The sequence below is a fragment of the Sardina pilchardus genome, chromosome 11 (genome assembly GCF_963854185.1).
Source record: "Sardina pilchardus chromosome 11, fSarPil1.1, whole genome shotgun sequence".
In the NCBI taxonomy this organism is placed as follows: Eukaryota; Metazoa; Chordata; class Actinopteri; order Clupeiformes; family Clupeidae; genus Sardina; species Sardina pilchardus.
This window is the reverse complement of record NC_085004.1, coordinates 11,384,533-11,406,822: the sequence shown is the minus strand read 5'-3', so window position 1 is coordinate 11,406,822 and position 22,290 is coordinate 11,384,533. Positions and strand designations below refer to the sequence as shown.

General features: G+C 42.5%; 2 protein-coding genes across 6 annotated transcripts in view; one reads left to right on the top strand and one right to left on the bottom strand.

The window, feature by feature from the left end:
- Nucleotides 1-38: 38 nt before the first annotated feature.
- Nucleotides 39-6,798, bottom strand: smu1a (SMU1 DNA replication regulator and spliceosomal factor a). Its single transcript, XM_062549556.1, has 12 exons — nucleotides 6,664-6,798; nucleotides 5,821-6,031; nucleotides 4,693-4,845; nucleotides 4,282-4,392; nucleotides 3,992-4,120; nucleotides 3,725-3,844; nucleotides 2,951-3,067; nucleotides 2,270-2,397; nucleotides 1,810-1,936; nucleotides 873-1,040; nucleotides 605-757; nucleotides 39-377 (listed from the first exon to the last, which is right to left on the bottom strand). Exons 1-12 carry the CDS (start codon nucleotides 6,687-6,689, stop codon nucleotides 279-281), a joined length of 1,542 nt encoding a protein of 513 aa, XP_062405540.1. The 5' UTR covers nucleotides 6,690-6,798; the 3' UTR covers nucleotides 39-278.
- Nucleotides 6,799-7,535: 737 nt separating this feature from the next.
- Nucleotides 7,536-22,290, top strand: part of LOC134095835 (uncharacterized) — a 32,319-nt gene continuing 17,564 nt past the window's right edge. The window contains exons 1-2 of one of the 5 annotated variants that reach the window (XM_062549536.1): nucleotides 7,536-7,735; nucleotides 17,752-17,981. In XM_062549536.1, coding sequence (XP_062405520.1) covers nucleotides 7,564-7,735; nucleotides 17,752-17,981 — 402 coding nt within the window. In that variant the 5' untranslated portion in view covers nucleotides 7,536-7,563. Of the gene's footprint in view, nucleotides 7,736-17,751; nucleotides 17,982-20,740; nucleotides 20,860-21,156; nucleotides 21,500-22,290 lie in introns of those variants that run through there. The other 4 variants (XM_062549539.1, XM_062549540.1, XM_062549538.1 and 1 more) reach the window with 4 other exon arrangements.

Below are 22,290 nucleotides of genomic sequence, written 5' to 3'. Positions count from 1 at the left end.
TTCTCTTTATGACTGCACACATTTGTGGACACAATCCATTTCAGAGACTAAAAAGAGTTTTAATGACAGACAACAAATCCAAAAGGCGGGAATCAAGGACAATTTCCACTGGGTATCAACAAAACAAAAGTAATAATTAAAAAAAAGTGTTAGGTACCAGATACACCGGTCAAATCCATAGCACTAAATAAAAAAGTGAATTTACAAGAAACACACCATAACAAGCCCCCCACCCCCCATGCTGGTTTCCATGGCACACACTCAGACATGGCGCTTGATCAAGGTTTCCATAGTTTCAGGAGGCCGTCTTCACTGTAGGTGGCAATGAGGTTCTGATGCGGGTGGTGGGCAATGCCAATGACATCTTTCTCATGGACCTACAAACACACACACAGTCAATTATTCTTCTTTTCAGCTGAGGCAGCATCTCTCGAGTGTGACATTACAGAAACAGTAGAGTGTGTATATGTGTACCATGAGGGTCCTCTCCAGTTTGCCTGTGACTGCTGAAACGTGTGTGTGTGTGTGTACATGTATTGTGAGGGTTCTCTCAAGTTTGCCTGTGTTGAAACAGGTGTGTGTGTGTGTGTGTGTGTACACGTACCGTGAGGGTTCTCTCCAGTTTGCCTGTGACTGTGCTGAAACAGTAGAGCACAAAGTCTTCTCCCACGCAGTAGATCCACTCTCCCCTCGGAGACAGAGAGCAGCACACGAAATCACCTCCCTCACGCTTACCGGAGCTGAAACTACGCACAATCTGCACACACACACACACACGACAGGAAGAGAGAGGATTAACACAACAACAAATGAGTTGTGCTGAATTTAAATGACAGACAGACAGTGTGTGTGTGTGTGTGTGTAAGAGTTACCTGGCCTTGCATGTTCATAATGACCACGGTGTTGGAGCGATTGCACACAACAAAGTGCTCTGGGTTCTTGGGAAGCTGGAGAACGTTGTTGACAGTGATGTCGGTTCCGGCAGACGTTCCTAATGACTTGAAGGTGTTTGAGCATTCTGTAGTCTTCACGTTCCAAATCTACAACACACACACACACACACGCACACACACACACACACACACACATCTTCATTTCTATTGATTATGGCAACCTTCCAGCATTCTTCTCCATCTGGTGGTCTGCATCCTCCTCTGACACCTCCAACAACATCCAGATCCACTAATACTTGTTCCAATACATTTTGTGTGAGTGTGTGTGTATTAGGTATGTCACTTTAAATTTGAATATCGATATTAATATCAAACTGGCCAACCAACACCTTAAGCAAAACAAAACAGCCCTTGCTTAAATAAATAAAAATGTCATTAAATAAAGATTGAATCACAGACCTGGATGATAATGTTTTGTGAAAATGGAGAGCAACGACAATGAACCTGTGTAACCAGCACTTGAGAAGTTTAATATGGAAGCACTTTGGCTTTTGGACTGTAAATCAAACCATTGAGAAGGACAACGTGGTATGCAAACTACAACCGCAAGTTCCCATTTCATAGCACTACTCTCTGCTAATCATTTTTGGAAATGTAGCAGTCCTGCCTGTTTTTGTGCACGAACCTTCACGTAAATAAATCCTCTGATAGATTGTTCTCAGAACACCCTCACTTGTTAGTTAGTTACATTTAGCCTTGAAAATAGAAAAAAAAATGTCGCAGAAAACCAATTGTGTTTTTGAACTCATCTACGTTTCAGTCTCGATTATTGAACAGGATTTGTCATCAAACTGACAGCCCTATGTGTGCGTGTGCGTATGTATGAGCATGTATGAGTGTGCGAGAGTGTTCGTACCTTCACCGTGCCATCTGACGATGCGCTGATGATGTGGTGTCCGTCAGGGGTGAAGGTCGCCTCGTTTACAAAGGATGCATGGCCTCGGAACTCTTTCAGGAGTTTACCTGACTTCAACCCATGGATCCTGACACACACACAGCTATACATTAGCTTTAAAGACAACAATTTGCAATCACAGAAGTGGTCTGACAGTCTGGTGTATGCCTGTTGATTGTCTTAGTGATGGGTGTGTGTGGCTAATGTTCTGATGTGTGTATGAGGGTCTGAGTGTGTGTGTATACCTGATGTGGAGGGAGGGGGAGGGAGAGAGAGAGAGAGAGAGAGAGAGAGAGAGAGAGAGAGAGAGAGAGAGAGAGAGAGAGAGAGAGAGAGAGAGAGAGAGAGAGAGAGAGAGAGAGAGAGAGAGAGAGAGAGAGAGAGAGAGAGAGAGAGAGAGAGAGAGAGAGCGCATGTGTACCTGATTGTCTGGTCGAAAGATGCGCTGAGAATCTGGCTGCTGTCCTTGCAGAAGCTGATGCAGGTCACGCCTTTGCTGTGAGCGCGCTCAAATCGCCTCAAGCACTGACCACTCTGAATCTTCCACACCTGTAGGTCACCACAGCCCACCAGAGAGAGAGAGTGCGAGAGAGAGAGGGATGGAGAGAGAAAGAGAGAGAGAGTGAGTCCTTGATCTTGCGTTCCTCTGCTTCTATGTCCAGCATCTTCATGTGAGTATGGAGTGTGTTGTGCCTGTTTGTGACCGTGTGAGTGTGGTGCAAGTGGCCTGGATTTAGCAGTCTTGAGCTCTTGTGGTGAGCATCGGAGTGTGTGTGTGTGTGTGTGTGTGTGTGTGTGTGTGTGTGTGTGTGTGTGTGTGTGTGGGGCCTGGATCTTAATGTCCTGCGCTCTTGTGGTGAGCATCTGTGTGTGTGTGTGGCCTGGATCTTAATGTCCTGAGCTTGTGTGTGTGTGTGTGTGTGTGTGTGAGAGACCTTGATGTTGCCGTCCTGAGCTCCTGTGACGAGCATCTCTTTTTCAGTGTGTGTGTGTGTCTTTGATCTTGCCGTCCTGAGCTCCTATGGCGAGTATCTTTTTTGTGTGTGTGTGTGTGTGTGTGTGTGTGTGTGTGTGTGTGTGTGTGTGTGTGTGCGCGCGTGACCTTGATCTTGCCGTCCTGAGCTCCTGTGGCCAGCATCTCTGTGTCTCTGCTGAAGCACATGCAGAGCACTGCATCGTCCATCATCATGAAGTTATCCTGAGCCTGGTACTTCAGATCCTACACACACACACACACACACACGCACACACACACACACACATCTGTTTAGAAAGTCATCTTTAAAACACACACCTTTACAAGAAGAACAGTTTTTACAGTCTGTGCCCCCTACACAGTTTGATGTAGATGTACTGGGGTGCCACCACAAACCGCCATTTTTAATGACAAATGTAAGCTTTCTGAAATGCATTGAAGTAAGTGCTCTAAGTGTGAATCAGCTGAGTTTGGTGAGAAATGCATTCAAGTGAGAGTTATGGAAGTGAATCAGTTACTACTCCAGAGGCACTCAGATGTGAAGTGACTCCAGATACAGAAGTGAACTGCATATGGATCTGGAGTAAGTGGAACTTTCAGTGTGTGTGTGTGTGTGTGTGTGTGTGTGTGTGTGTGTGTGTGTGTGTGTGTGTGTGTGTGTGTGTGTGTGTGTGTGTGTGTGTGTGTGTGTGTGTGTGTGTGTGTGTTATGTGTGTTGTGTGCAAAAGTCTACAGAACACACCTTCCTAATCATGTGTGAGTTGTGTGTAAAGAATAAAACCACCTCTGATCGTGTGTGAGTGTATGTCAAGGATTCAATACTTTATGTGTCTGAGGAACACATCTCTGATCGTGTGCGAGTCGTGTGTGTGTGTGTGTGTTTGTGTCTAAGGAACGCACCTTTCTGATCTTGCCGGTGGTGAAGTTCCACACCTCGATGAATCCGTCCACAGAGCCGGTCACCAGGTACTGACCATCAGGGGAGAACCGAGAGCACTCCACGTGCGACTTCTGCCCAAACTGCACACACAATCACACCAGGTAAAATGAACACATGCTGTGTCTACATAGGTCATCTCATGTCTTCTCTGAGTGTGTGTGAGTGTGTGTGTGTGTGTGTGTGTGTGTGTGTGTGAGTGTGTGTGTGTGTGTGTGTGTGTGTGTTACCTTGATGTGCCTGCTGAGTTGTGTGGGGAATCTCTCGTCTTCCACGTCTTTGACGGCAGCTTTGCCTCTGAACAGATCGATGGTCATACCGGGAGGAAGCAGACCCTGATGCTGCTGCCACTTCAGAGACTGGAGAGAGAGAGAGAGAGAGAGAGAGAAAGAGAGAGGAAAAAGAGAAAAGGAGAGGGAGAGGGAGATAGAACGAGAGAGGCCGAAACACAGTAAGACAACTCGGAGAGTGAGGAGTTGTATGCCAGGGAGTGTGTGTGTGTGTGTGTGTGTGTGTGTACCTGGGCCAGTAGAGCCATCAGACGTGAGGGAGGCACCACACTGACTTCCCCAGCCAGAGCCTGAGCAATAGCCGCCCTCCTCTTCTCCTTACTGCTGCCGTCGGGATATGCCTACACACACACACCACACCACACACACGGTTTGTAATAGTATTCACAAACAAGCTGTTTGGAATTACTGAAAACACTGACATACAACCGAGTGTCCTACCCAGTGGTGGCATAAGACCCATGAGGAGAGTGCAGGCAAGATCAGGTGAACTCCATCAGGTGTGTGCGTGAGTGTGTGTGTGTCTCACCTCAAGTGGGTCGATGTAGGACCTGGCCAGCAGGTTCTCCAGGTAGATATACTTCTCTCAGGTGTAGGTGTAGGTGTGTGTGTGTGTGTGTGTGTGTGTGTGTGAGTCTCACCTCTCGGGGGTCGAAGTAGGATCTGGCGAGCAGGTTCTCCAGGTGGATGTACCTCTCGGGCTGCGTCTGTTTCAGCATGATCATGGGGTCGGTCTGGCGCAGGAGGGAACGCGCCGCACCCAGCTCTCTCAACTCAATCAACTCCAGCACCACCTAGTTACACACACACACACACATCAGACATTTTACATTATACATAGACACATACACACACACATACTGTATGTCTCAATTCCAGCACCACCTAGTTATACACACACACATCAGAACATCAGACATTTTACATCACACACACACGCCTCAACTCAACCAACTCCAGCACCACCTAGTTTCTCACTCACACATGTAAGGCCAGGTTTTTACATTCCTTTGAAGCAGATTAGAACTGAATGCCTTTTGTTGCTAGCTTCTGATAGCTCATTGTTGTCCTAGCTGGCTCGGCTAGGCACCTCACAAGGTCTCCTGTAGTCGCCTGTCTTTCCCATATACAGTGGACAGGAGTTCTGATGTCAATGATGGTTGGTACAACTGCAATTAAGTGCTGTCTATTTCACTTTTCACAAATTCAAGTGTAGCCTAATATTATTGGTTATTGACTGTATTGGTCACAACAAACAATTGGTAATCGTAATCAGCCCTAAAATTCCCTATCAGTGCATCTCTAACACACGCACACAACCATTACATTATATACCACACACACAGCTCTCAACTCAATCAACTCCAGCATCACATAGAAACACACACACACACACACACACACACACACACACACACACACACACACACACGCACACACACACACACGCACACACACGCACAGCTCTCAACTGAATCAATCCAGCACCACATAGAAACACCATAGACTGTAAATGGCTGATCCCAAGCGTAGAGAGACTCCGGCCAAGGGCGAGAACAACGTCCCTCCTCAGACGGAGAAGACGAGCAAAAGAGTGAACGTACAGCAGAGCACGGCACAGAAAGCAAAGAAATGGGCCGTGGATTATATTTTGCAAACACACACACAGCTCTCAACTCAATCAACTCCAGCACCACATAGAAATAGACACACACACAAACACACACACACACACACACACACACACACACACACACACAGACACACACCTGCTCGTAGAGGTCTATAAGAGTTTTGTCGGGTAGCTTGAGCGACTGGATGGCCTGCAGCACGGTGTCCCAGTGGCCGCTGTTGATGTCCGCCACAAAGCTCTCGATACTGTCCACGGTGTTCAAAGACACGGTGGTCTCCTCCACCAGCGTTGCCAGCGTGCGGTGGAGACTGTTCTCCTTCAGGTACTGCATGATCAGGCGGATCACACTGCACGCAAACACAGAGACAGAGAGACAAAGAGAGAGAGAGAGATAGAGAGAGAGAGAGAGAGATCTCAATAGTGGTACATGGGCAATGACAAACGTAGCCTGGTGTTACATTTATTCATCTTTTCTGCAAACATTACTTTGGCAGGTAACGTTAATTGATTTTCTCCACGCATTAAGTCTACATATTCCACTAGGGATTGGGAGCTTATTTGAAGCAAGAGGGCGATATGCACCTACACCTATGTTATAAGGAGCCAACCAACATGACATTATCCTGAACATGAACATACTTTTCACTGATCTTGACCTAGGTCGCCCAAAATAAGTGGAGTGCTAGCATGCTAACAACTTACTAACACACAGCCCCAACTGGGGGAGGGGGGGGGGGGGGCATCTAACCAGAAAAGAGGTTACAGCGACCCAAATGAAGTGAAACGAAACCATATTAGTCAACCAGTTCAAGTTACGTTAGCTAGATGTTAGGCTACAATCAATTTAGCTATGCTAACGTTGAGTCGACACAAGCAGAGTGCAGCTCTCGGGTCATAAGTTCACAAACATCGTTATTTTCAAGAGATATCGATGCACTAATCATAGGAGTCGCAAAAAATGCATGCAATTTGTACTCACTCGGCGGATTCTATCTCCAAAGACATGATTTAGCCTGTAAAAAAGCACAAGGAATCCTGCTAGTGAGTTTTGGACACGCAGTTGAGGAAGGAACAACACAACTTATTCTATGGTAATACAGAGGTTCTTTCTTCGCATGTGCGCCACCAGCTGACCTGGAGGGATAAGTTGTAACTACAAGCCCTGGCTAGAGCTCTCACCTAGGACTAGCCTAGGCTACTCTTTTCTCACTCGGTGCTCAGAGTGTTTTAAAATTAGTGTAGAAATGGGCTATGAAATGGGGTTTTTAAAAGTCTATTGCTTAAACAAAGAACGTGGGTTTTAGCTGAACTACTTGGAAGAAATGGAAAGATTATCAAACCATCTAGCTCCTTTGCAGCTGGGACCTTGAATTTCCCCTTGGGGACCAATACAATATAGGCTATATCTATCTATCTATCTTTATTAGAAAAAGTTCAGAGCTTTAAATATCTGATATATGGCTTCATAGTATGGCTACAAGTTTTAATTGGAACTCTCATATGTCTAAAGTGGGCAAAAACGTCTAAAGTGTTAAATATTATGATGTGTTTGACTTATGAGGAGTTTTTTCTTGGGGATCATATGAAAGTACTCTTATCAAGCAATGGTCAGGCCAGTTTTTTGATTATGGGTGTCACGTATGGATCAGCTTCTTGTTAAATACTTAGACCTACATTTGCAGTCAAAAGCTCTCAGGATGTTTTGCGATTACTTCCACATCAATTTCTGCCCTCTTTTAAATAGGAAAGAAATCATTGTGTTGTTGAGAAGGGTCTGACTGCAGAGCATAAAAGATAGAGCCGCAGAGCCACTACGTCACGCCAGATTTACCTTCGCATGCGCAGTGGACAGCTGCACGCCGTTTCGTCAGAATGCACGATGCATATCACGGTGCAGGTCGGAGAAAGCTTGCCGGAGATCAAGCAGTGCAATTCATGTTGTCTAAAGTTTCATTGCCCTTTTTGTTCGTCTATTTTTTTAAAAGCTAGCTCAAAAAGCGAGATTCGAAGGCATTTAGGTCTTCATTTTAACCGGGCCGTGAAATATGAAGGTAGGCTAACGTTGACGTTGTGTTTATTGGCTTAAAACTGAATATAGCCTACCTCTGTTGTGTTGTGTTGTATTGTGTCGGAGCATTTCACGTTCAGATATGAACTAGCTGCTTTGTAGCCTATTCTCTGTAGGCTTATTAGACCAGGAGCCCAGAGGGGTCAGCCTAGTTGGGAAGGTTACCAATTTTTATTGATACTACGATGTCTGGCATGGTCCCCAGATAGAGGAACGGCACGTCTGCCGGGTTCCCTCTGGTGGGTGTGGCCAGGGGGGGTGTAAAACTAGCACCCCAAAAATGGGCTAGATTAGTTGGTGAGGTTACCACTTGAAACCTGTTGCAAATTGTTTGCCATGGTCCCCTGATTGAGGAATGGCCACTGCCAGATGTTTTTAGTGGTGGGCGGGGCTTGCCAGACATCATTAAGTGAGGGGTGGAAAATGGGCTAGATCAGTTGGTGAGGTTACCACTTGAAACCTGTTACAAATTGTTCATCATAGTCCCCTGATAGAGAAATGACCACTGCCAGACATTTTTAGTGGTGGGTTACCCCCGGCAGACGCCCCCGAATGATGACACCCCCAAAAATGGGCTAGATCAGTTGGTGAGGTTACCACTTGAAACCTGTTGTAAATTGTTCATCATAGTCCCCTGATAGAGAAATGACCATTGCCAGACATTTTTTGTGGTGGGTTACCCCCGGCAGACACCCCCATATGATGACACCCCCAAAAATGGGCTGGATCAGTTGGTGAGGTTACCTATTCAAACCTGTTTAAAAAAATGTCAATATGGTCCTCTGACAGAAAAATTACCACAGCCAGACATTTTTGTTGGTGGGTTACACCAGCAGATGCCCCTGTATGATGGCACCTCAAAAATGGACTAGATCAGCTGGTGAGGCTACCAATTGTTAAACGCCTGCAACTGCCAGAGTTAGGCCTATTTCAGACCAGAATGGGGAATTGGGACGAGACGAAAGCGATTTTTACCGGCGGTGGCGAAAATGGAAACAGAACTTTGCTTTTATTTTTATTTTATTTCAAGTTATTTTATTTTACATCATGTTTATCTTACTTTACTGTACAGCACATTGAATTGCATTTATGTATGAAATGCACTATACAAATAAAATTGCCTTGCCTTGCCTTCCACACCAACACGATGGTAGACAGGCGGCAGCGGCGCGGGAGCTGCTCTGCATTTGGAAAATAGAGCTTGAGCAGAATTTTGACGGCAGTGGCAGGTAGTGTCCTGTTGAAATGAATGGCAAAGTAGCAAACTAGCATTGTATATGGGGAGATTTTGAACAGGACTGGCTGTGCTCGCCAACACTGTCGGTGCGAAAGGCCGAGTAGAACACACCGCCTGATACCCGGCTGTCTTCTCGCTGCTGACACGCCACGCTCTTGTGTGTATCTGGCCCTATATCCCAAAAACGGGCCACAAAGCTTGCCCAAAAACTTTGGCTTGCCACACAAAGCGACTTCATGTATTATAGAGTACAAACTCACAAGATTTATTGCAAAAAAGGTTGACCATCTAGACAGTGAAGGTCTCAAGGACTGGTGAAAATTCGAGCACTTCTTTAAATTTAATGAGCAAAACATAAAGTCGCCTGTATTAAAAGTCGGTCATTGTAGAAGCCTTGGCCTCCGAAATCAAATCTTTTTATGTACCAATTATAGACCATTAGCACACAAAATTTGGTGCAAATCTGTCCACTCTTTCAAAAGGTAAAGCATTTACACAAAATACCTTTTTGAGTGGCCAGCAAAAAATAATAATTTCAATCAAAAAGATCCATGTCACTTTTTTTATAACACACTGTACGGGATAAAGGAGCTGATCCTTGCCACATGTACAGTAATATCCCATCATCTGAAGGCCTCAGATCACCACTCCAGATTTTTTTTTTTCAAATCTAAAGTGGTCAATTGATGGGATTGGACTGTCATTTGGATCGAGCTGAAGACTGCTGAAGGTTGGTTCAAACATGTTCTATTATCATTTAATATAATTTTATATCATTATATAGTCCTATCTTTCTTTGCCCCTTATTGTTGAGCTCTACATTATGTATGTATGTATGTATGTATACATGTATGTATGTACGTGTGTACTAGGGCCGTAATGATATTGTATCGAACCGAGAAATTGTGATACACAGATTCACAATACTGTATCGCGATACAAGGAGGCAGTATCATGATATAGTCTAGTCGTAATCCCCATAGGCCCAATAGTAAACCCAGAAATGTTGAGTACCCTAAAGTTTTATTGCATAAATGTAATCTATAGGGCTAATGGATGAAATTCTACTTGGTTGCCTAAAGTTGCACTTTGGGCAATTTGCATAATTAGCATAAATATATAGCCAATTAAGGCGAATAGGGTGCAGGTGAATAGGGTAAAAAAGAAAAATAATATATATCACTATGAAACTTTCTCAGTTGGTTACTTGTGTTAAGATGAGGAAAAAATGTATTGCATGTTTTTTATATTTTAATGTTTACATATGCAAATTAGGCCCTATCTCATAAAAAAGGCTCTAATTTGCATACACACAAAATCAGATAGTGTGATAAAGCCAGGCTCAAATTTTTTCTTTTTTCCAAAGTAAACATGTATACTTGGAGGGCTGAGTTGGTGAAAACCTTAAAAGGAACCTGGTAAGGAGGCAGTGTTAACCCATTGACCCATTTAATCCTAATGGTCATAATTGTGACCGTACAAAAACATCTTGCTCCTGTGCCTTTAAAATGTCATAGTTATATGTTGTACATAGTTCTTGTTTATAGTTAATGTGTATTTGTGTACGTGTGCATGCTGGATGTAGTTATTTTGCATATTATGTATAGTTCTTGTAGGTTTGCGTGTGTGTGCATGCTGTTATATAGTTATTTTGCATGGAGCACCTAATTTCTTAATCGGTCCGTCCATAGGTTAACACTGCCTCCTGACCAGGTTCCTTAAAGGTTTTCACCAACTCAGACCCCAAGTACACATGTTTACCCTTGGAAAAAAATATTTTGAGCATGACTTATTATTAAACAATCTGATGTTGTCAGTATGCAAATGAGCGCATGTTTAATGAGACATGGCCTCATTTGCCTATGTAAACATTAAAATATAAAAAACATGCAATACATTTTTTTTCTCATCTTAGCACAAGTAACCAACTAAGAAAGTTTCATAGTGATATCTATTATTTATTTTTTTTACCCTATTCACCTGCACCCTATTCACCTTAATTGCCTATATATTTATGCTAATTATGCAAATTGCCCAAAGTGCAACTTTAGGCAACCAAGTTAAATTCCATCTATTAGGCCTATAGATGACATTTCTGCAATAAAACTTTAGGGTACTCAACATTTCTGGGTTCAAGAAATTACGACTAGACTAATACGCCCTTTTAACGTTTTGATACCGATCAGGCCAGAAAACTACATGATATGAAGTGATAGTGCTTCCAAACAATCATTATTATATAGAAACTTTTAAAAAGTAACAGTAGCCTCTTGTAACCTGTTCTACCTATAAACTATCATAGTTTTTATTCATAAAGTTTATAATGTTGGCAAATGTGAAATAGTGTGGTGTATCGAACTGTAGCTCATGAATAGTGATTCAAACCGAATCGTGAGTTGAGTGTATCGTTACACTTCTAGTGTGTACATATCTCTGTATATCAGAAGGTTACAAAATCACTGCCTGAAAACCCATTCTTCCAGATGGCTTAGGATCTAAGAGACTAAGTATTTGAATTGATAGGCCTGAATATTTAATTGATAGGCCTAAGAATTATGTAAGTCTATAGCCTCCTACAATGAATTCTGTTGGTCATTTGATCATTATCTTATCATCATCATCTATCTTGCGTCAGTGTGCTGAAATGTACTGAGATGGACAGTGACAACGAGGTGGGAGAAGAGCCAACAGAGAACAATGGCTTTGAAGAAGGACTGGGCCAACAAAGTATGCCACTTATCAGTGGAATTAATGAAAATGCAGAGGTTAGTACTTTATTTGACCACTGGCTATTCTTCTGTGCCCTCATTCTGTGCCCTCATTTATTCACAAAATCATAACAAATGACTTAAGTCTGCTCTGATCTTCCAGCTCTTTCTGACAGATGAAACATATGTGATCAGTTTCCATTCTGATTTCCTGCTGAGACAGAATGTCAAAGAGAGTTGTCAGTTGAGCTGGTTCAGTTCTAATGTTTCCCATTCAGATACAACATATGTACATTCAATTAATTATGATTTTGTGAATAAATGAGGGCACAGAAGAATAGCCAGTGGTCAAATAAAGTACTAACCTCTGCATTTTCATTAATTCCACTGATAAGTGGCATACTTTGTTGGCCCAGTCCTTCTTCAAAGCCATTGTTCTCTGTTGGCTCTTCTCCCACCTCGTTGTCACTGTCCATCTCAGTACATTTCAGCACACTGACGCAAGATAGATGATGATGATAAGATAATGATCAAATGACCAACAGAATTCATTGTAGGAGGCTATAGACTTACATAATTCTTAGGCCTATCAATTAAATATTCAGGCCTATCAATTCAAATACTTAGTCTCTTAGATCCTAAGCCAGTGGTCGGCAATAGGCGGCCCGCGGGCCAGATGCGGCCCGCAAGCGAAAAACATCTGGCCCGTGAGATCTTTTGAACCAGAGAATGAAAAAAATAAAAAATAAATAAAAATCGGACTGCCAGTCTCAAACATGCTCTTTATTTTGAAACGTAACTTTCCAGAACAGAAGAATTTCAATCACTCTAAATGCTTAGATATTTGTCTCATCTGAATACGAGTGAAGCACGCAGCGAGGTGCAGCGTGAACGCACAACATGCAAAATCAAAATGAAGTCAGTGGACAGCGCTGGTTCTCAAATTCCAAGCTAGAGTCCCTAAAACACATGTTGTCATTCAAACAACGGACATAGGCTTATGGTGATAATTAAAACACGACTTCTTTTAAACAGGCCTGACATCAAACAGGCAATTTACGCACATAGAACTGTGAAAAGTAAAACACGAGTTTCAAACATTAACAGCGTGCGTGTTATTTAGGAACGCAACCTTTAAATTAGCATGCTTACTTTCGTGGTGCCGTCTTGTACTCTTTGCATGCAGAGAAACCCTCGTTAGTTGTTACAGATCAGGCATGTGGGCTTTGCATTAATACAATTAGGGAGGATGAAGGCATAGTTCTCTGTCCATTCATCATTAAAGATCCTGTTTTCGCTGTTAACTTTTCTCTTCAGATTTTTTCATTGTGCCATTTTTTGACAGCTAACAGCAACGCGTGGAAATGTTTTTTAAAGACACAGGCATATAATAGCGCCCCCAATGACCAGTCGACAAATTTAACCTACATCAGCCTGCTTGAATGTCTCTGCTCTGTCATTTCAAGAGCGCCTATCATTTTTACCTCCTCCGATATTAATTAATTAAATTAGCCATTGTTTTGGTTGTGAACTTGTGGCCCGCTATGTAATGGCTCGGAAAATATCTGGCCCGAGGCCAAACTTAATTGCCGACCCCTGTCCTAAGCCATCTGGAAGAATGGGTTTTCAGGCAGTGATTTTGTAACCTTCTGATATACAGAGATATGTACACACTAGAAGTGTAACGATACACTCAACTCACGATTCGGTTTGAATCACTATTCATGAGCTACAGTTCGATACACCACACTATTTCACATTTGCCAACATTATAAACTTTATGAATAAAAACTAAGATAGTTTATAGGTAGAACAGGTTACAAGAGGCTACTGTTACTTTTTAAAAGTTTCTATATAATAATGATTGTTTGGAAGCACTATCACTTCATATCATGTAGTTTTCTGGCCTGATCGGTATCAAAACGTTAAAAGGGCGTATCATGATACTGCCTCCTTGTATCGCGATACAGTATTGTGAATCTGTGTATCACAATTTCTCGGTTCGATACAATATCATTACGGCCCTAGTACACACGTACATACATACATGTATACATACATACATACATACATAATGTAGAGCTCAACAATAAGGGGAAAAGAAAGATAGGACTATATAATGATATAAAATTATATTAAAGGTAGGGTATGGAATGAGCTTTGTTGGCCATTTTTGCAAAATCACTTGAAATCCTATTCCTAACCCACTTATAGCCACTAAGTTGGAAGCACTGAAATGGAAATTAAACACGTCAATCATCTGCGGAACGGGCAGGGCTCGAAAAACTCCAGCCAATAGAATTCCTCACCCCATACCATCATTTCACAGCTCGTTCGTCAATCTAACGTCTTACTCCTCTTCCTGCTCCCCCTCCCCACCGCGCGCGACCCTTTCGAAAGCTGGTGACCGCGAGTCAGTGCTGAAACGAAACCAACTGCCTGCTGCTGCACGTCCATGTTCCCCTCTTGTTGTATGTGTCACTTCATTTCTATACAAACTAACTAAGGCAGCGGATACCTACGGAAACTCAATCACCCACGCAATAAATAAGCTATGTAGCAAAAATTACATTTTACCGTGACACGAAGAGTGCTGTAAACATGAAATCGAAACTTATCAGCTTGGAGCTACGGTGGAATAGGCGAACCAACGGGCCAGCACTAAACTCGGATATTTCAGGAGATAATCGCCCTGGTAAGAACAAACCAGATTCTGTTCAAATATACACACCTATGGCTACTGAACCATATGTACTACAACCCTTTGGAGGTGAATAAAGAATGTAATTGGGGAAGTTGATGTGAGTGATTTTATGGAGACTAGAGCTCAAAGTGCTGTAGACGCCAGGCTGGCATTTCATTTAGCCTGGCTCGCTCTCGCGCTGCGCATTTGAATTTTCGCTCGTGCATGGAGGGCGGGACTTGAGGTTGTATATGTTCAAACTCTGCCGTCCGTTTTGCTAATTCCGTACCCAACCTTTAAATGATAATAGAAAATGTTTGAACCAACCTTCAGCAGTCTTCAGCTCGATCCAAATGACAGTCCAATCCCATCAATTGACCACTTTAGATTTGAAAAAAAAAAATCTGGAGTGGTGATCTGAGGCCTTCAGATGATGGGATATTACTGTACATGTGGCAAGGATCAGCTCCTTTATCCCGTACACTACAGTGTGTTATAAAAAAAGTGACATGGATCTTTTTGATTGAAATTATTATTTTTTGCTGGCCACTCAAAAAGGTATTTTGTGTAAATGCTTTACCTTTTGAAAGAGTGGACAGATTTGCACCAAATTTTGTGTGCTAATGGTCTATAATTGGTACATAAAAAGATTTGATTTCGGAGGCCAAGGCTTCTACAATGACCGACTTTTAATACAGGCGACTTTATGTTTTGCTCATTAAATTTAAAGAAGTGCTCGAATTTTCACCAGTCCTTGAGACCTTCACTGTCTAGATGGTCAACCTTTTTTGCAATAAATCTTGTGAGTTTGTACTCTATAATACATGAAGTCGCTTTGTGTGGCAAGCCAAAGTTTTTGGGCAAGCTTTGTGGCCCGTTTTTGGGATATAGGGCCAGATACACACAAGAGCGTGGCGTGTCAGCAGCGAGAAGACAGCCGGGTATCAGGCGGTGTGTTCTACTCGGCCTTTCGCACCGACAGTGTTGGCGAGCACAGCCAGTCCTGTTCAAAATCTCCCCATATACAATGCTAGTTTGCTACTTTGCCATTCATTTCAACAGGACACTACCTGCCACTGCCGTCAAAATTCTGCTCAAGCTCTATTTTCCAAATGCAGAGCAGCTCCCGCGCCGCTGCCGCCTGTCTACCATCGTGTTGGTGTGGAAGGCAAGGCAAGGCAATTTTATTTGTATAGTGCATTTCATACATAAATGCAATTCAATGTGCTGTACAGTAAAGTAAGATAAACATGATGTAAAATAAAATAACTTGAAATAAAATAAAAATAAAAGCAAAGTTCTGTTTCCATTTTCACCACCGCCGGTAAAAATCGCTTTCGTCTCGTCCCAATTCCCCATTCTGGTCTGAAATAGGCCTAACTCTGGCAGTTGCAGGCGTTTAACAATTGGTAGCCTCACCAGCTGATCTAGTCCATTTTTGAGGTGCCATCATACAGGGGCATCTGCTGGTGTAACCCACCAACAAAAATGTCTGGCTGTGGTAATTTTTCTGTCAGAGGACCATATTGACATTTTTTTAAACAGGTTTGAATAGGTAACCTCACCAACTGATCCAGCCCATTTTTGGGGGTGTCATCATATGGGGGTGTCTGCCGGGGGTAACCCACCACAAAAAATGTCTGGCAATGGTCATTTCTCTATCAGGGGACTATGATGAACAATTTACAACAGGTTTCAAGTGGTAACCTCACCAACTGATCTAGCCCATTTTTGGGGGTGTCATCATTCGGGGGCGTCTGCCGGGGGTAACCCACCACTAAAAATGTCTGGCAATGGTCATTTCTCTATCAGGGGACTATGATGAACAATTTACAACAGGTTTCAAGTGGTAACCTCACCAACTGATCTAGCCCATTTTTGGGGGTGTCATCATTCGGGGGCGTCTGCCGGGGGTAACCCACCACTAAAAATGTCTGGCAGTGGTCATTTCTCTATCAGGGGACTATGATGAACAATTTGTAACAGGTTTCAAGTGGTAACCTCACCAACTGATCTAGCCCATTTTCCACCCCTCACTTAATGATGTCTGGCAAGCCCCGCCCACCACTAAAAACATCTGGCAGTGGCCATTCCTCAATCAGGGGACCATGGCAAACAATTTGCAACAGGTTTCAAGTGGTAACCTCACCAACTAATCTAGCCCATTTTTGGGGTGCTAGTTTTACACCCCCCCTGGCCACACCCACCAGAGGGAACCCGGCAGACGTGCCGTTCCTCTATCTGGGGACCATGCCAGACATCGTAGTATCAATAAAAATTGGTAACCTTCCCAACTAGGCTGACCCCTCTGGGCTCCTGGTCTATATGTACACTAAGCATGTTACGGTCAAGGTGGGCTCAGTCAATTGCTTGACGTTATGGAAATAGCCAGGCCTACAGACCAAAAACTCAGCAAATGGGCACAGCGTTGTCACAAACACTGGCACGATTTCACCAAACCAGCATTTAATTGGGGCCTACAACGCCCGGTCGTCATTACCGGTAGGCCTAAGTTGGTATGCGATTCATATTCAAGACAAGGCATGATGTGTAGAGGTAGGAGAATTTTAATCCATCTGTTTTTATTTCGGTTGACACGTGTTACCGTTTGCTTGCGCGGATAACAGATCTGCAGACAAAGTCCCGCCTGTCCGAATCACCATTATAAAACGTTACTGCAAATATCAGTGGCTGAAGGTGGTTAACATTTTTTTTTTTACAGGTTTGTAACCAGTGAGGCCATTATGGTTATGGTGGTTATGGTTATGGTTGCTTAGCAGATGCCTCTGTCCAAGGCGACATACAAACAAAAACAATACAATAATTAAATTTAGCAGTTGATTAGACTAGTGTCGACTAAGCAACATAACAGTAAACAGTATCAATATAGCAAAGCTAATGAAAATAAACAAAGACTAAATAGGAGAATAGTAAATAAACAAGTCATTCAGTCAATTATAATAATGTAATAACTATGGAATAATGAGCAATAATAAAAACAATGTCAATTGCCTAATGGAAACAAAACAACGCTATAATACACAATGCATATCACAGTGTAATAGTGTTAATGTAAAGTAATTAGTGAAGTAGCTAATTACTTTTGGAAAAAGTAATCAGTAAAGTAACAGGATTACTTTCTTGGATAAGTAATCAGTAACTAATTACTTTTCCCAAGTTACTTGACCAACACTGCACACTAATACACATGTAAACAGAATTTTCAGGATCTTGTTTTAACCAGAATATTGACTTCATTCGGAATTCGCTGTGCATGTAACCGTAGTCATTAACTTAGTCCTCTAGGAGTTGGCTATCTGACAACCTGTTTGCTGTTTAAAATGTTTTGTTTTTTTTCTGAAATATTCCAGGGTATACCATTCACCGGTGTGGCTTGGGGTGCAGGGAGCAGCTCCACTACCACTGCCTCTGCTGTGAGTCAACATACTTACGTAAACGAGATTTTATGGATCATCTGAGTGTATGCAAGCTGTGCCCACCACCACCACCCCCACCACCCCCACCACCACCCCCCAAGCTGATGTGGAGCTATGTCGTGGAGCTGCGCCCACCACCCGCCACCACCACCACCACCTCAAATGTAAGTGGCGCTTCGCCCTGGGGTCGCATCTGGGTGTGGGGTGCTGTTGAACTCAGTGCTGGCTGTCAAGCACTATTTCATATTGAAACAATTGGATCATATTGAAACAATCTGATCCAAATATCAGTGTGTCTGTGGATGGGAGGTAAATTGGGCATTTGTGTGTTTGTTTGTTTATTTATTTATTTAGTGCACAGTTTGGTGAAGGTGATGCAATAAGACTTTTGATGAAATTCTTTAATTTTTACTAACCATTACAGATGACATACGTGTGTGTGTGGAATATGTGTGAATAAATGTTCATTCAAATAGAATTTTCATTGAGTTTTATTTATTCTCTTTATTTATGCTCTTAAACAATCACTGACCTACAATTAACAAAATATCAACTACAGATGGATTGAATTCCCTTCTAACAATTTGATTTAGCCTTTCATAGAAAAAAATGATGCATTTAGTTGGAGAGACAACTCTTGATCTGATGAGATTTGTCAAGAATAGCTTGTGTCGATAGACATATTGTTGGGCTTTGCGAGACTAGGCTATGCAATTAAGTCGCTTTAGCAAATATAATGTAATGTGAATTCAAAGTTGAGTGCGCAATCGCGTACACCAACCTGCACCGTGATATATGCATCATGCATTCTGACAAAAGGTCGCGATTCATGCCATCCACTGCGCATGGGAAGGCAAATCTGGCGTGTCGTGGCTCTGCGGCTTTGCAGACAGACATTAGGCTCGTTCGTCTTCTGGAAAATCTGCGCAGATCTGACTTGATGTAATGCATGCTGGGTTGAACACAATGCATAATGGGACAGACGAAATGCAAACTGGTTAGAAATTCTGTCCGACTTCTTACAGACGCTGTCGGAGTTACCATGATGTCACCATATCACATGACTTTAAAATCCCACAGGAGTCTGCGTCTTCTGTCAGTTTGCGCAGTTGGTTTTTTACCGACTGCACGCGCTGAAACCCACCCTCATGATGTCAGTTCAAAGACGTGATGGGGCCGTTTGGAAGGAATCTCCCCATGACTATTATGACAGGTGTCTCATTCTGCCTCCTTACCAAAGACTCTAGAGCGGTGGGGTGTACTACGAATCCGATTAGTGGGTTATAGGGAGGTATGTTGCGCTCAAAGCCAGGGTATGCTGTCATACGAAAGTGGATTTGTTTTAGCGTCGCTGTATCACCATGGCATCTTATGCTCGCAACCAAACCTGGTCGAGAGCAGGTTATGTGCTAAGTTATAGCTCAAATCGTGGAAAAACTACCACCCTCTGACCAATCATACTGACTACTGACCAATCAATTATCTTGAAAAATGAAGTTTACACGTGTGAGATTCTGTCATACATCTTACAGGTGCAGCTCCGCCTCTTCAAAAAGTTGAAACTCGAAGGCGCTTTTAACTATGTTGCGCATGCAGATATATCACTATATGGACGAGCATACCATACAATATCTGATGACCATCGATTTTTCAATGTTATAGGTTAGACACTAAAAATGATCACCACAGATTGCGCTGCCGCTCATAAATGCGGAAGTCATCTTTTTAAAGATATAGGCGGTCTTGTGCATCTCCACGTTTCACGATTGGCCAAAGTCACCTAAACCACAAGAATGCGCACAGATCTGAGCTAAAAACCTAGTTTGACAAATTCACCCGTGAGTGACTTTCCTCATACCACTCAACTCTGATTGTGACTTTCGTATTTATCAATCCAGGTTATCCAAAGAAAGCCTGGTTATGTTCAACGAGATTCGTAGTATACCCCACTGAGCAAGATGGATCAGTTAATATTTTAGGATCAGCACTGTGGCCGGCGTCTGGGACGGCATCGGAGCTTATCCCTGTGATCCATCTTGCTCTGTTCTAGAATCTTTGCCCCTTATGTTAGACTGTGCTAAAATGAACAGAAATCGAACAGCGGTAGGCTAGCCTACTGAAAACGTGTGGATATTCTGCTATTTTATGCTGTTAATAGATACACACGGAAAACAATTGATATTTAATTAATGTGCTACAATGCAGGCCTGTTAACTGTATGACAACAGTGGTTTATTTAATAATAATAATGATAATAATAATAATAATACTTTTTATTTGTATTGCACTTTATATTATGGTCAATCTCAAAAGTGCTACAAAAATAATGCAAATGAAAAATAGACAAAACAGATAAAAAAAAAAATTATGCAACAGATTTTATATATATATATATATATTATATAACAACATATGCATATATGCATATATGCGCCTGGGAGCAGCAGCGGAGAGAACTCTATCACCCATCCTGTGGAGTTTGGTTCTGGGGATTTGGATGGTGTTTCTGTTTGTTGACCGCAGGGTGCGTTAGGATGTCTGGGGGTGAGGAGTTCCTGGTAGAGGGGGGCATGTCCATATGTCCATAGGCCTATATCCATATATTTAAACTACATCATATCAATTTATTTCGTTAGTCATCATGGTCATTTTAATGAGTAAGAATGAAAGTTATACTGTATTTAATGCACTCAAAATTCTGCAATATCTCCCGCGATGTCTCCCGTGAGTCACAACTCATAGAGAGAACCTCTATGCTCAAGCTCACGTTGACGTATGAAGCCAGCCCATCTCAAACGAGCCAGTAGGTGGCGGTATGTACCAATTGCAAGTTGCAATCTGCCAATAAGACGAAGATAAACACGACGACTCTTCTGTGTTTACATTTTCAACTCGGCGGCCATTTAATGTCACGCGGTTTGGGATGGTATTTCGGCAGCTATTTCAATAATAAAACATGCCACGTTTGTGTGCGTTCAACGGCTGTAACAATACAGTAGGTTGTGGGCGTTCTTTTTTCTGCCTACCAAAGAAAGACCGAAGGTATGTTTTCATTACTGTTACCAGAACTTGTAGTGATTGCCTGAGCTAGCTTACTTAGCACAAAATGTTGGAGCAGACAGTTAAAGGTAGGCACACGTTGCAAGATTTTCACCTTTGCGAAGCCAATGGCAAACCAGATGGCAAACCAAGCCAGCCATGCAACTTCTCTGGACTAGGTTTTTGCCTGTTGTTATTCCTCACCTCCACACCAAAGCATTTGCATTGTGTACAGGGGGGATAAGTGGCGTCAGCTACAGTAGGCTACTCATATTTGTAGACCTACCAAGCATTAGGCCTAGTCCACTTGAACAGTTCTGTGTACATTTCAGACACATTTCAGACAGTATAGCCTAGCCTAGTCCATGAATTACATTGCAACCACTTAAGCCACTACCAAGACATGAAATGGCATTTCTTAAGTGATTGCTGAGTCCTACACATATGTTGTCCCATTATGAAGTGTGCCATTTAGAATGAAAAAGTTGGAGATCATGTAAATATGCATTTTTATTAACATCAACACAGCAGAGAGGCATGGCTTTGCCATATTAAAAGGGAAGTTCTAACAAAAGCAGAGCCAGAGAGAGGAGGATATATGTTCTGCGAAGATCATTTCAGGCCAGAGGATATAACCTGTAAAGTAAGTTCAATATTGTTCCATCATTTCGATAATTTCACCGTAGTGAAAGTATTTCTTCAGTGGTTATTAGGGATGGGCATTCGATTAAATTTTCTTAGTTGATCGTCGGGAGAATTTAGGGAGGGACAGTAATCTCATTGTCACTAGACCTACTGTGCGTTCCTAGAATCTAGCGGGAGTGGATGGGATTTTCTTTTAGAAAAAATATCTCTGCCCACAATGTGAGCTTAGTTAAATGCCTTCCATATGCTATGCATTGGGGTCATCTCTATTGCTTCTAGTGTCTATTTTTTAGGATCAGTTTATTTTTTATTTTTTTTGTAACATGGTGATAATGAACTACAGTTGCATGTGATGTCACCAGTTTGGGCGCTTCATCTCCAACTGATCATGGTTTGACATCTGTAATAACACATGGTGAAATGTGGTTTATTTGTTGTTTTTATTGACGTGCTCGTACCACTTAAATGGATACAAGTGAGTTTTTAAAAAAAAACTGATCATGGTTTGTTTAGCCTATTAGCCTGTTAGCATTGACGATAGGGCTCGGGCTCGGGATCGTGACGTGAAAACTTTGCGGGCAGCCATATTGGCAGCCTCGCTCCTTAGTTTACTATGGATTTACTCCCGCCTGTTAGTGTGTTCCTGTTACTTGTTTGCCTTCTTGGTCATATGTTGCGCTGTAGTGGGGTGTAACAGCGCAACCCACGATTGCAAGAGGAAAAGAATTGCTAATACTATCAATTTTCTGCTTTTTGTCTTCTGCATCTGAATGAATGGATTATTACATT